The 14,753-nt window shown below is 44.5% G+C and overlaps 1 protein-coding gene across 3 annotated transcripts in view; it reads left to right on the top strand.

Annotated features, from left to right (window-relative positions):
* ATRX (ATRX chromatin remodeler) overlaps positions 1–14,753 on the top strand; it is a 92,102-nt gene that overhangs the window by 24,690 nt on the left and 52,659 nt on the right. For all 3 annotated transcript variants that reach the window (XM_071569534.1, XM_071569533.1, XM_071569532.1), the window contains 3 exons: positions 6,486–6,595; positions 8,731–8,798; positions 10,763–13,668. In XM_071569534.1, the coding sequence (XP_071425635.1) occupies positions 6,486–6,595; positions 8,731–8,798; positions 10,763–13,668 (3,084 nt within the window). The remainder of the gene's footprint in view (positions 1–6,485; positions 6,596–8,730; positions 8,799–10,762; positions 13,669–14,753) is intronic.

Genomic DNA, 14,753 nt, shown 5'->3' with positions numbered 1-14,753 from the left:
GTTAGGGAATGTATCAAACCAGTTTGTTGTTGTTAAACTCTGTCAGCTTTTTGCATGAAGTGACACTGACCTTTCTCTCGATGCCTGAGTGAGGTGCCCTGGGCACATACAGGGCAAGTAAACGTGTAGTCCCTGAGATCCTGAATTGTCTGCACAGTGCAAGTAAATAATAACAATAAAATAAAAAGTGGCAGTCCAGCTTGTTCATTTTGGGGTGCATCTTTGCATTTTTATTAGGAATCTTATGTCCTGTGTATATTAGAAATAGTGGTAGTAACAGAACTCTTGCCTTTCTAGCAACCAAATGCTCTCATCTGAGGCTGTAAGAGGCATTAGGTCATTATTTTCAGGTGTTGTGTCTGCAGAATGGTTATGGTTGTATATTTGCTGATAAACTCTGGTAGGAATGTTTTTAAGTAAGTATTTTCTCAGTATCAATGAATTAAGTTTAATTTCTTTGCATCATCATGGTTTGTGGTAGTAACAGAGCTTACAAAGCTTTGCCTCAGTTGTAGTTTTGACCTTGGCAAAATGCCAAGTATTCACCCAGTGAACTGCAGTCCCCCTTTCCCAGAGGGGAAAGGAAAAACCCACCAAGCTGCAATTCACAGTGAGGCAGATTGTATTTACACAGAAAAGAAGAAATAAAACTGAAACAAAGCAATATACACACACGTACAAAAGTAATGCTGACAGACAAGTATCTCCTTCCTTCCCCACAGCAGCAGCAGTGAGTGCCACAGCTCCCTGGCACAGTCAGGGGCACAGCATCCCCGAGGGCAGTGGGCAGGAAGCACAGAGCAGGCACCTCCTCCTCCTTTCTTTCATATCTGGTTTGGCGTGATATGGTGTGAAATATTGCTTTGGTCAGTTAAAGTCAGCTGGCAGCCTTATCCCTCCCTGTATCCACCCACAGGGCCTACTGTGAGAAACTAAAGCCTGGCCCAACTACACCTGTCACAGTCTCCAACCCTTATTTCATACTATATGACATCAAAACCATATCCCATATCCATCTGTCTCTCACACTCGTGCAGTTCTTGTTTTTCAGGGCTGTCTTCCACCCCTCCTGATCTTGGGCTTTATTCTGTCAGGATGGATACTCTGAGCAGGAGAAACAATCAGCCACTGGGCACCAACACCAGCTTAGCTCAGCTCTTCCTTGCCCAGTGATTCGTTTCCTGCAGCAAACAACTGAGAATGCAGATTTTTTCCCCAAGGTTAAATCTCCTTGAGGCACACACAGGGTCTCCCCATCTTCTCCCATTACCCACCAAGTACAACCCAGTTCCTGAGCAAAAACTATCCCACAATGGGTTTGCTTTTGCTCAAGGCAGGGTTAACCCAGACTGCTTTACCCAGCACACCTCTCAAGTGAGTTACAGGAACTTTATCTCCATCTGCAGTGTGAAGGGGCTCTGGCTGGGCAGGGCCAGCTCGATTAATGGAGCCTCTGATGGTGACTAGTCATGTAGCCTGTGCTGGGTGCTGAGCCCAGTGTTTGAAAGTCCCCCCACCCGATGCCTTCAGAGTGATTTCAACAGTCCATTACACCGTTCCACCTTCCCAGCAGCTGCTGTGTGGTGTGGGATGTGATACACCCACTCAATGCCGTGCTCCTTTGCCCAGGTGGTGACCAAACTGTGCTTAAAATGGGTCCCCTTGTCTGCCTCAGTTTGCTCTGGAGTGCCCTGTCACCACAGAACCAGCTTCTCAAGCCCCAGGGTGGTGTTTGGGGCAGTGGTGTGAGGCACTGGGTGTGTCTCCAGCCCATCCTGTGGTTGCTCCCACGATGGTGAGCACAGAGGGCTTACCTTGGCAGGTCTGTGGCACTGGGGTATAACAAACCAGCCAACCCCATGTCTGTGCTTATCCCAATGTCCTCCATACCACAGGGGATTGTGTTCTGTTGAGCTGGCTCAAACACAAACTCAGAGTTTCTCCCCCACAAAGGGAAAAAAGAAAACCCCCTAAAACTTCAAACTTGAAACAGAAAGCTGGGTTATATATTTACACAAAAAAGGCAAAATTAAAAGTTAACTTCAAACTTGAAACAGAAAACTGGGTTATATATTTACACAAAAAAGGGAAAATTAAAAGTTAACTACAACACTCACCCCCACTAGTTAGGTATAACAAACAATTCTTTCACCTCCACAGCCAACAGAAAACTGAACTCCTCTGAACACAAATCTTACTATTCCAGCTACAAATCACCCAAGAGAACTCAGCCCCACGAGAGACAGACCCAAACAGGGAGAAAACCAAGAATAAACATTTTATTTTCCTAAGATACCACAGCAGCAAGCAGCAGTGCTGGGGCAGAAGTAGCAGAGCAACAGCATCTTGTCTGCACTCCAGCCACGATCAGGAGAGGGAGAAGATCCTTCTCCCCATTCTTTTATATTTGAGGTGACATCAGAATATGATATGGGAGACTGTCTTGGTTTAAACTGGCAAAATGCCAGCTACTCAATACCAAGTCAGAGCCTCTCTCCCTTCACTGAGAAAAGGGAGATAGGGAAAAAAACCCTCTCCAACGACATTTATGCTTAAACTAGCTACATATATTTATACAGAAAAGAGTAAAACTACAGTATAACATACACTGACACAAGGTAGGAATAACAAAAAGTAACTTCCTCACTCCCCAGTGAAAACAGATTCTATCACTGTAGTTTTATAAGCACTTTAAAAGACACCCAGCAAAGAACAGAAAGAGTAACAACAAAATGTTTCTACTTCCCTGGAACTCAAACAAAATGCAAGTAGTGGCAGCCACAGCAGGGCCCAGCACAGTAGAAGAGCTGCAGCACGTCCTCCTTTACTTCAGCCATGATGGAACTGCCCAAACACCTCCCACTGCTGCACTCATATCTTAGGTTTGTGTCATCTGGTATGAAACATCTCCTTGGTTCCCCAGTCAGGTGAGAGCTGTCTCCCAATCCACATAGATTCTCTGAGCCTGCCAATTTGAGGCCTAGACAAAACCACTACAGATACCCCTGGCCAGCAGAAGTCAGCTGTCAGCTGCCCTGACCCAGCTCCAGTCAGCTGATAACCCAAGGTCTGCTCTAAAAACCAAAATCTAAATTTTAGGCCTACACCTATTAAACCCAGGGCATGGCTTCACTCTCTTGGCTTGTTTAATTGCAGCACATGTTTCACAGTCATGGATAACCTGGGAAATAGTGTCCATGGTTAAGTTGACCCATTGGTCTCATGCCCATCTATAAGTGGCATCTCTGCCTCGATGACCTGAGGTATTGTGGGCCCATCGAGCCAGGAACAGCCCCCCTTTATGTTGCTACACCTTAACTTCTGCAGCTCACTCTGCCTGTTGGTTGCTGTGATGTTCCTCCTTGGCTCTATTTTTGGGCACATGGGCATCCCCAGGGCGAATTTTCACAGTCAGTTTTTCTCTCAGAGTGGAGATGTCTTGCCATGTCTCAGCAGCCCAGATGGGTTTTTCTCTGCACCTTCAGTTAATTCTCTTCCATCAGTCTAACCATCCCCACAGGGCACTGGCCACCATCCAAGAGTCAGTGTAGAGGTAAAGCCTTGGCCACTTCTCTCATTCAGCAATGCCCAGTGCCAACTGGGCAGCTTTGAGCTCTGCAAACTGACTTGATTCGCCTCCTCCCTCAACAGTCTCTGTCACTTGTTGGGTGGGACTCCAAACAGCTGCTTTCCACCTTCGGGTTTTCCCTACCATGGGACAAGAACCATCAGTGAAGGGGGCATAGTGTCTTTCTTTTTCAGGCAACTGATTGTACGGTGGAGCTTCCCCTGCTTGATCCACGTGTTCTTCCTTTTCCTCTGCCAAACTGAAGTTCTCTCCTTCAGCCCAATTTGTTCTGATCTCAATGATCCCAGCACGACTTGTGTTTCCAACTGGAGCACTCTGTGTGATCAGAGCAATCCACTTACTCCATGTAGTATCAGTGGCATGTGTGGAGGGCACCTTCCCAGTACACATCCAGTTCAGCACTGGTAGTCGGGGTGCCAGGAGGAGCTGTGGTTCTGTGCCAGTCACCTCTGAGGCTGCTTGTGTCCCTTCATATGCTGCCAGGATCTCACTCTCTGTAGGGGTGCAGTTGGCTTCAGATCCTCTGTAACTTCTGGAGTGGGGCCAGAGAAGAGCAACGAGGCTGGAGAAGGAACTGGAGCACAAGCCCTGTGGGGAGAGGCTGAGGGAGCTGGGGGTGTTCAGCCTGGAGAAGAGGAGGCTCAGAGGTGACCTCAGCACTGTCTGGAACTGCCTGAAGGGAAGTTCTGGCCAGGTGGGGGTTGGTCTCTTCTCCCAGGCACTCAGCAATAGGACAAGGGGGCACGATGGGCTCAAGCTCTGCCAGGGGAAATTTAAGTTGGAGAAAAAACTTCTTTGCAGAGAGAGTGCTCAGTGATTGCAATGGGCTGCCCAGAGAGGTGGTGGATTCCCCATCCCTGGAGGTTTTTCAACTGAGCTTGGCCGTGGCACTGAGTGCCATGATCTGGTAAAGGGACTGGAGTTGGACCAAGGGTTGGACTTGATGATCTTGGAGGTCTTTTCCAACCCAATCCATTCCATGATTCTGTGATTCAGCTCCAGAATCCGAGCCAGGCCTCACCAGGCACCTTTTGCCAGAGGCTCCAGGAGGGGCTGTTATTTCCACCTGGCAGAATAAAGTACATTTTCCACATCTGGTCCTGTCCAGACTGCATGTGCAATCTCTTGCTTGATCTGTGTAAACTCTTGCTGCTGTTCTTTTTGCGAGTCTCTGGGTAGAGAGGGCTCATGGTGTGGCTGTACTCTGGAATATGCATCCTCCAGAAATCCATGGCCAAAATACCCCACCAAGCTGCAATTTACAATAAGACAGATTATATTTACACAGAAAAGAAGAAATAAAAATGAAACAAAACAATATACACACATATACAAGAGTAAGGCTAACAGAGAGGTATCTCCTTCCCCACAAAAGCAGCCATGCCCAAGGTCAGCTGACAGCCTGTATCCCTCCCTGGATCTACCCATAGGGCAGATAGAGGAAACAATGAGAAACTAAAGCCTGGCCTAACTAAACCTGTCACAGCCCCAAAAATGATCTCTTTCTGGTGCCAACTTACTGCTTTTAGGAAGGAGGCAGGAGTGCTTCCCCTGAGTTGTAGAAAAGAGGGAGCTGGTCAGGGAATGTTCTCCCTGACTGGCTGTGTGTGTGGCAGGCCTGGGGTGGGCTCTGTGCTGCAGGGCAAGGGGTTCCTTTCTGGGGAGTGTGATACGATGGATGCCTTTGTTTAAGGTCACCAGCACTGTTGGAAACTGGTGTTTGAGCTGGCTCTGAGGGCCTGAGGAGGCTTTGTGAGACCCCAGGCTCTGGAGGTTGGAACAACATGTGTTCAGAATTTCCCTGAGCTGTGAGGGTGTGCCAGCTGTTCTCACTGCCCCCTGAGCCATCTGAGATGGGGCTGCAGGAGCAGATTGCTGGGGATTTGTGTTGTGTCCTGAGAGTGTTTGTTCAGTTCCTTAACACTGTGGTGGTGATTGTTTAAAAAATAGGAAAAGATACAGAGTCTGTACTCAGATTGTAATCATTAAATTAAACCATTTGAGTTAATTTACCACTTACTGAACACACAGTGAAGAACAAGTCACAGCTGAGTGAGCCCATGTCAAACTTCTATCTTTGTGATCCCAGATTAGGTTTTTGAAAGTGTATGAGCTTTCACAAATGGTTTTATTCTCTTTCCTGTTGAGAACAGGATGGTCCCACAGTGTTAATTAGTGGGTTTAACAGCCTGGCATGGAGTGATGAACCTGCCAAGCCCACATCCATTCACCCCTTCTGAACTGAACTGGGGGTTGGCAGTTAAAGAAATGCTTTCTTGACCACATATAGGTATGACAGCAGGGTGGTCCCCAAACTGGGAGGAACAGGAGTGTTACAGCAAAACTGGAGTTTCATAAAAACCCAAACAACAAAAACTGCCATCAAGAAGGGAACAAAATGTGAGAAAAGAGCTTTGAGGCACTTTTAAAAAGGATTTTGTGCATGTTCTGTACTGGTTTTCTGTATTTTTCTTGGAGAAACTAAAACTATGTGTGAAAGAAAATGTAATACAAACCTGAATTAAAATGGCATTTGTTGAACTAAGATTAAATTGGGAACACTGTTCAGAATATGAGGGCTTCTCTGGAAGAGTTTTATTGGTGACTCTTACTTAGGTGTGTTCTCATGAGGTGACCAGTTCAGCCAAATTGAATCTCTCAGAGGAAAAGAATTGTATCGTGACCTCAAGTGAAGCACAGAAATTAGAGGGAAATTCTTTCACTCTTTAAATGGCAGGTGGTTACAGAAAGATTTCTCTAGTGCTGGGTGGTAAAGAAATAAAGGCATAAAACCTGCCAGGCTGAAATATTGTAAGAAAATGAAGTAGGTATACATAGATTTCTTTTTAAAATGAAATGAAAACAATTAATGTGTGCTTTATGATCCTCTCTATAGAGGAAGGACTACATGGAATTGTAAGCTGTACAGCTTGTGGGCAACAGGTGAACCATTTTCAAAAGGATTCAATCTACAGACATCCTACACTGAAAGTTCTTATTTGTAAGGTATGTGGCAACCAGTGCTGCTGTTTGTTTTAGTTGGAAATGCCATATTAGGTTGTTTTAGTTTGAAATGTCCTATCAGTTGATTTGAGTGGGATTTTTGTGGGAGGTCTTGTTTATTAGTCAATGAAGTTTTTAGTCATTGGCTGATACAATTAAACTAAAAGCAGAGGAAAAAGCAAATATACTTAGAAATTTATATTCCTGTTTTCTTATACCCCAGTTAAATAATTGTGGTTTATGTGCAATTTAGTTTTATGGCTTTAAGGCTCCAATCGTAGTAATTTTTTAATGTTAAATGATCTGTCTGAAATTTCTGCCTCCCTATAAGGTATTGTAAGAGCAGATTCAAGTGTGGTAAAGTATTCTGTGTAAAACAGCTTTGAAAAAGGAGCAGAAAAGCAGCTTCAGAGTCCCCTCTGTTTAGGCAGCCCCTGGACTGTTCTAATTTATGGCACTAAACACACACCTGGGTCTTGTTCCTAGACTTGAAAATCCTCAACACAAGTGGCTGTAGCTGTCAGTGTTCCTGCCATGCACACAGTGACTGACTGTAGCTGTCAGTGTTCCTGCCATGCACACACAGTGACTGACTGTAGCTGTCAGTGCTCCTGCCATGCACACACAGTGACTGTAGCTGTCAGTGTTCCTGCCATGCACAGACTGTGACTGTAGCTGTCAGTGTTCCTGCCATGCACACACAGTGACTGACTGTAGCTGTCAGTGTTCCTGCCATGCACACACAGTGACTGTAGCTGTCAGTGTTCCTGCCATGCACACACAGTGACTGTAGCTGTCAGTGTTCCTGCCATGCACAGACTGTGACTGTAGCTGTCAGTGTTCCTGCCATGCACACACAGTGACTGTAGCTGTCAGTGTTCCTGCCATGCACACAGTGACTGACTGTAGCTGTCAGTGTTCCTGCCATGCACACACAGTGGCTGTAGCTGTCAGTGTTCCTGCCATGCACAGACTGTGACTGTAGCTGTCAGTGTTCCTGCCATGCACACACAGTGACTGTAGCTGTCAGTGTTCCTGCCATGCACACTGTAGCTGTCAGTGTTCCTGCCATGCACACTGTAGCTGTCAGTGCTCCTGCCATGCACACACAGTGACTGTAGCTGTCAGTGCTCCTGCCATGCACACACAGTGACTGACTGTAGCTGTCAGTGTTCCTGACATGCACACACAGTGACTGTAGCTGTCAGTGTTCCTGCCATGCACAGACTGTGACTGTAGCTGTCAGTGCTCCTGCCATGCACACACAGTGACTGTAGCTGTCAGTGTTCCTGCCATGCACACACAGTGACTGTAGCTGTCAGTGCTCCTGCCATGCACACACAGTGACTGTAGCTGTCAGTGTTCCTGCCATGCACACACAGTGACTGACTGTAGCTGTCAGTGTTCCTGCCATGCACACTGTAGCTGTCAGTGCTCCTGCCATGCACACACAGTGACTGTAGCTGTCAGTGTTCCTGCCATGCACACACAGTGACTGTAGCTGTCAGTGTTCCTGCCATGCACACAGTGACTGTAGCTGTCAGTGTTCCTGCCATGCACACTTGTGACCTGGGTGATTTCTGTCACTTCTTCAGGGCATTGGTTTGAACTGTTGACTGGGAGCTGTGCTACATAAACTGAATGGTTGCTGAAGTGCAGATACTTCGTTTGCCCCTGGAAATTGAATTGTTGGATGTTTAACTCCAGGATAAATGCTGACAACCTTTTTATTTAAAGCATTAAGCCATCAGATACTTACATAATGAGAATACACCTGAAAACTGTAATTTATGTAGAATTGTGTTGGGGAGGATGTTTTGCTGATCTAGCTAAGAAATAGATGGGAAAAGCATAGATATTTGAAGAGAATTATTCAGCTGATGTTGTAAAAAACACAATTACACAGCAGTCAAACAAAAGCCTATTGAATTTTCAAATAAACCTTGAGCCTTCTAAATAAGAAGTCATGTTTTGGGATGTGTTGTATCCATGGAGGTTGTTGTTGAGGTTAACACAAATGTGAAAGGCTTAGAATGCTGAAGGAGCCGCTATTTTCACTGACAGGCTTCTGAAATCAAAGGAATTACTGAAGCCCAGCTGAGATTTAATAAAGATTTGCTTGTCCTGTCTCTCTGCAGACTTGCTACAAGTACTACATGAGCGATGACATCAGCCGTGACTCAGATGGGATGGATGAGCAGTGTAGGTGAGTGGCAGAACCTGAGACAGCACCCGCAGCTCTCCTGGTCTGTGGAGCTTTGTGTTAATTGTGTCATTATTGCAAAAAACCCCAGTACACAAGAGCTTAATCAAATACTGGTTTTCACTGAGAAATACTCAAACTCAGGGTTTTTCTATTTGATTGTTATTTCAGTAATTAAAAAGAAAATATTTTATAAACAAATCCAATAGCAAGCACTTTTAAGACATCACATTTCTAACTACATAGAATCACAGAATCATGGAATTTATTGGGTTGGAAAAGCCCTCTGAGATCATCAAGTCCAACATTTGGTCCAACTCCAGTCCCTTTACCAGATCATGGCACTCAGTGCCACAGCCAAGCTCAGCTGAAAAACCTCCAGGGATGGGGAATCCACCCCCTCTCTGGGCAGCCCATTCCAAGGCCTGAGCACTCTCTCTGCAAAGAATTTCTTTCTGCTCTCCAACTTCAATTTCCCCTGGCAGAGCTTGAGCCCATCGTGCCCCCTTGTCCTATTGCTGAGTGCCTGGGAGAAGAGACCAACCCCCACCTGGCCAGAACTTCCTTCAGGGAGTTACAGACAGTGCTGAGGTCATGCTGATTACTTGGACATTGACCCATAATGCCCATTAACCTCAGAAACGTTTTAAAAGTGGGGTTAAAATCTGACATTGTAAAGCTTGTAAGCCACAGGAACTTGGTGCTCCAGATGCATCTCCCACCTTTGAAATAGAAAAGTATTTCTGTGTCCTTAGGTCTAAATGAGTAATTCAGTCAAAATTGTGCAGTCTGTGATGCTTTCCAGTTCTTTTGTGCCTGCAGTGGTAATATATCAGTTAAGGCTGGAAAGACTTAAGCTAATTCATTTTGCTGTGAAATAAATCGCTCCTCTCCACCCCCCAGATTTTCAGAAGAAACAGAGAAAGTAAAATTTGTTCAGTTTTTTCTCTTCTTTAAAATTGGTGCTGAAACTGTTTCAAAATTACTGACCATTTCAGCCTTGTGAACTGTTGATCTAATGCGTGAATTTTCTGACTTTCAATTCCTGAGCACTTTTTGGACGTGCTTTTAAATATTACCCATTGATCCTCTGCTTGCTTTTAAATGCAGAATGAATGAACTGATATCACAGAATCACAGACTGTTCTGAGTTGAAAGGGACCCACAAGGATCATGGAGTCCAACTCTGTCTTGGGCTGAGCTGGCAAAACACCAGCTGTCCAAGACAGAGTGACAAGGGAAGAGGGAGAGGAAAAAACCCTTCCAAACTAGGTTTATGCTGAAACTAACTATGTATATTTATACAGAAAAGAGAAAATTAAGGGAAATCTACAATATATCTCACACTTACCCAAGTTATGTATAACAAGAAATAACCTCCCACTCCCCAGTTAATACAAGGTCTGTTACTCCAGATTCATAAGCACTCTAAAAGACACCCAGCGAAGAACAGAAAGAGCAACAACAAAATGTTTCTACTTCCCTGAAACTCACACAAAATGCAAGTAGTGGCAGCAGGAGCAGGGGCCTAGCACAGTAGAAGAGCTGTAGCATGTTCTTCTTCTCCTTCAGCCATGGTGGAACTGAACTAAGACCTCCCACTGCTGCACTCGTGTCTTAGGTTTGTGTCATCTGGTATGAAATATTTCCTTGGTTACCCAGTCAGGTGAGACCTGTCTCCCAATCCACACAGATTCACAGAGAGATTCACAGACCATTCTGAGTTGGAAGGGACCCACAAGGATCATCGAGTCCAACTCTTAAGTCCATGGCCCACACAGGGGATTGAACCCATGACCTTGGCATTATTACAGCCAAGTTTTAACCAGCTGAGCTGATCTCAGGGTTAAAACCGGTTTCAATTAATGGGTATCTCTTATCACCTGCTTTTTTAAATGTGTCAGCTTAAAAATTGATCCCTGTTGATGTGGAGACCAACCTCTGACATGTCTCTTGTCTCGTTCCAGGTGGTGTGCTGAGGGTGGAAACCTGATTTGCTGTGACTTTTGCCATAACGCCTTCTGTAAAAAGTGCATTTTGCGCAACCTGGGTCGAAAGGAGCTCTCGACTATCCTGGATGACAACAGCCAGTGGCACTGCTATATTTGCCATCCAGAGCCTTTACTGGACTTGGTCACTGCATGTGACAGTGTCTTTGAAAACCTAGAACAGTTACGGCAACAAAACAAAAAAAAGATCAAAGTTGAAAGTGAAAAAAGTAGTAAAGTGTTTGACCCTTCGGTCAAGTTTTCTCCAAAGAGAAATAATGCAAATTGTAATGGTGAAGAAAAAAAACTAGATAATTCATATTCAGGCTCACTAACATATTCTTATAAAGCACTAATGGTGCCAAAAGACTTGCTTAAGAAAACGAAAAAGCTGGTTGAAACTACAGCAAATCTGAATTCTAGCTTTGTAAGCTTTTTGAAAAACAATGCAGAAAATGTCGAAATCAGCCCAACTGTGCAACTGTGTCAGCTGAAAGCTTTTAAATCTGTGCTGAGTGACATGAAAAAAGCTCATCTGGCACTAGAAGAAGGTCTCAACCTGGAGATTCAAGCATTGAATGTTAAAATCAAAGAGAAAAATACCAAAGAGAAAAAAACTGAGGTTAGATCAGAAGAAAATGAGGTGCAAAAAGATGAAGGAAAGGAACACGTGGCAGTAGAAGAGGATGATGCTGTACAGACGCAGGAAAAAGCTGTCTCAGAACAGCCTGAGAGTGAGCCCATGGATCAAAGTGTTCCAGCAGTGGAACAGACAGACAGCAAACCCTCTTCTGGGGAGGAGAAAAAGCCTGGCAGAAACGAAGAACCTCAGTATGAACCCAACAGTACAGAGGCTTTGGACATGGATATCGTGTCCATTCCATCATCTGTTCCTGAAGATATCTTTGAGACTCTGGAATCTGCTATGGAGATCCAGATGCCATCAGATGAGCAAGACAGTGGAAATACAGGAACAGACCATGAGACTCTAAATTCAAGTACAAAATCCAACACTCCTGTGAAAGATACCAAGGGTGGCTCCAAGTTAAAGTCATCGGCTAAAGGATCAAAAGAGTTGGTTGTAAAATTGACTCCTGTTTCCCTTTCAGAGTCTACAGTTAAAGCTGTAGATCAAGACAGCAGTCTAGAAAATGAAAATAAAGATGCTGATGCAAAACCTGGAGCAGAAAACTGTGATGGTGTGAAACAAAACCACAGTGGGGACAGCGAACCCTCCCCGGAGGGCGAGGCTGTGCCTCTGGAGGACCCCGACCTGCGGAGGTCACCGCGCGTGAAAACCACCCCCCTGAGGCGCCCCACGGACATCAGCCCCCTGAGCTCCAACTCTGAGGAGGACAGCAACGACACAGGCAATGAGAAAAGCAAGAGAAAGGCATCCAAGCAGCCAGGGAGGAAAAACGAGAAGAGAAACTCTTCTGATGGGGCTGCTGCTGAGCCCAACTCTGATAAACCTCCCACGTCCAAAAAGCCATATGATCTGGATCAGAGCTCAGACTCTGAGGAGCTGCCAGCTGTTCTGAAAGAGGCAGCCATGGTAAGTCGCAGCTCCTCAGACATCGACAGCAACAGTGAAACACCAGCAAATGACCAGAAGACTTCAGATTTTCAAAAGAGTCAACCAGTGAAGGATGAAAATGGAAAACGAAAAAGGAAAAGTTCCAGTTCTGGTTCGGATTTAGATGCCAAAAGGGGCAAATCGGCTAAAAATGCTGCAGCTGCTGCTAAAAAGAAACGACAGAACTATTCAGATTCTTCAAATTATGATTCTGAGTTAGAAAAGGAGATAAAAATGTTGAGTAAAATTGAGGCTGCAAAAAAGCCTAAGAAAAAATATTCCCGAAAAGATGATAGTTATGATTCCTCTGAAGAAGAGCAGAGGAAGAAAGTTAGTGGGAAAAGAAAGGTAAACTTAAAGAAAAAGAAAGGTAAATCTTCTGAAGATGATGATGCTGAAAAGTCTTCCCCAGAGAAGGAAATGAACCATTCTTCTAAAGATAAGAAAGTGGGTAAGAGATCATCTGCTAAAGAAAAGATAAACAGAGATTCCAAAGAAAAATCTGCAAAGGAAAAGCACAGTGAGTCTTCTGATGTTGAGAAGTCTTCACTGGAAAAAGAGGAAAGTTCTGAAGGTAACAAAACCAAGGATTTGAAGAAGAAAAAGGCACAAGAAGATTCTTCTTCAGAGAGTACTGAGAAATCTGCAAAGAAAGAGCACAAGTTTGAGTCTTCAAAAGACAGAATAAAGAACAAGAAAGGATCAGAAAGCAAAGCAAAGAAATCTGAAAAATTGAAAAAGAAAGGCCTCAAGAAAGAACCAGATGATTCCTCATCTGGTACTGAGAAGTCCTCTGCGGAGAAAGGAAGTGGCAATTCTTCTGAAAACGACAAAATTAAAAAGGAGCCTGTGTTTACAGAAAAGAGAAAATTGAGAGAGAGAGTAGCTAAAAGAGTACACATTGATTTATCCTCTGATACTGAGAAGTCTCCCCAGAAAGAGGAGAGTTCTTCTGAAGACGCCATGCAGCGTAAAAAACGAACTGCAACTAAAGAAAAGAAAAAAGTAAGTCACAAAAAGAAAATTTCCAAGAAAGAACAGAATGACTCGTCCTCTTCTGATGAGGAATCTTATGAAGACAGTAAGAAAAAGATTAAAAGAGGGTCAGTGAAGGAAAATAAGAAGACTAGCTTAAAAAGGAAAGTGTCAAAAAAGAAGGTGGTTGTCACTACAACTTCTTCCTCGTCTGATAAGGAGGAAAACGATGACCAGAATTCCACGGGCGATGGGAGCAGCGACGAGCAGAAGATCAGGCCAGTGACCGAGAGCTTGATGCTGTCTGCTGGGGCAGGATTCTGCCAGTCATCAGGTGTGCAAAAGGTGGCCATGTACACCTGTTATTGATGTGTTCATAGAGGAGCTTTGTAAGATTTGGGTGACATTTCATGATCTAGAAGTGGCAAGTGCTCACCAGTAGGTAATTTCACATTGAAACGTTTGCAGCCGGTTGGGTTTCTGATGCTGATTTGGAAGCATCTGTTTTAAAGTTCCCTTCCAACTCAAACTATGCTGTGATTGTAAAATGACATTGTTTCAGTGTGTGCAGCTTGTCCTTTGAGGGAAACAGGATGTCACAGGAAGTGGAGAGGCTGGAGAAGCTCCAGTCTGTAGTTGCAGCTTGGCTTTCCAAAGCTCTGCCTGCTCAGGGACTGTTTTAGGCTGGACTGAAGGAGTAGGTAATCCAGGGAGTCGGGTTTATCACCTCCTGGTTATGCACTGCACATGACTCTGAAGACCTTTGGCATTGCAGGACACATTTAAAAGCCAAGTGGATGATTTTTTGTCCCTCACAAGAGCCATGTAGCCTTAGAAGAGCTGGTGGCACAGAAATCTGTCGTTGCTTATTGTTTTCATAGCAGGTTATAACTATTTTCTATGCCAAGATACAGCTGCTTCATCAGTGTCCTGAAGATTTAGGAAATTTTAGGAAATTCAGAACTTCTGTGTTTAAATACATGGTTTTCAAGAACTTAAAACTTGGTTTTCAAGTACTTAGAAAGGCAGTTTTCACATTACACAGACAAGTAGACATTTTAATAAACGAATTTTCAACTAGGAAGGAAGAATCTATTTGCTGTTTTAAGTACCATGACAGGTAAACTGTTCACTATTTTTTTTCTTACTAAGTATTTGATAGAACTTTGTGTACATGGCATTACTCAGCTGTGGGCTCAGATGCAGTAGTTGGCAAAGCTGCAGCTGAACAGAACTGCAGGATGTTTGTGAAGAGACAAGGAGGAATGTCTTCAGACTGAGAGTAGGTTTAGATTAGATATTGGAAGAAATTCTTTGTTATGATGGTGATGAGGCCCTGGCACAGGGTGCCCAGAGAAGCTGTGGCTGCCCCATCCCAGGCCAGGTTGGACAGGGCTTGGAGCAACCTGGGCTGGTGGG

The sequence above is a fragment of the Pithys albifrons genome, chromosome 14 (assembly GCF_047495875.1).
Source record: "Pithys albifrons albifrons isolate INPA30051 chromosome 14, PitAlb_v1, whole genome shotgun sequence".
NCBI classification, from domain to species: Eukaryota; Metazoa; Chordata; class Aves; order Passeriformes; family Thamnophilidae; genus Pithys; species Pithys albifrons.
The sequence above is the reverse complement of the archived record's forward strand: the minus strand, read 5'-3'. Positions and strand labels throughout refer to the sequence as shown.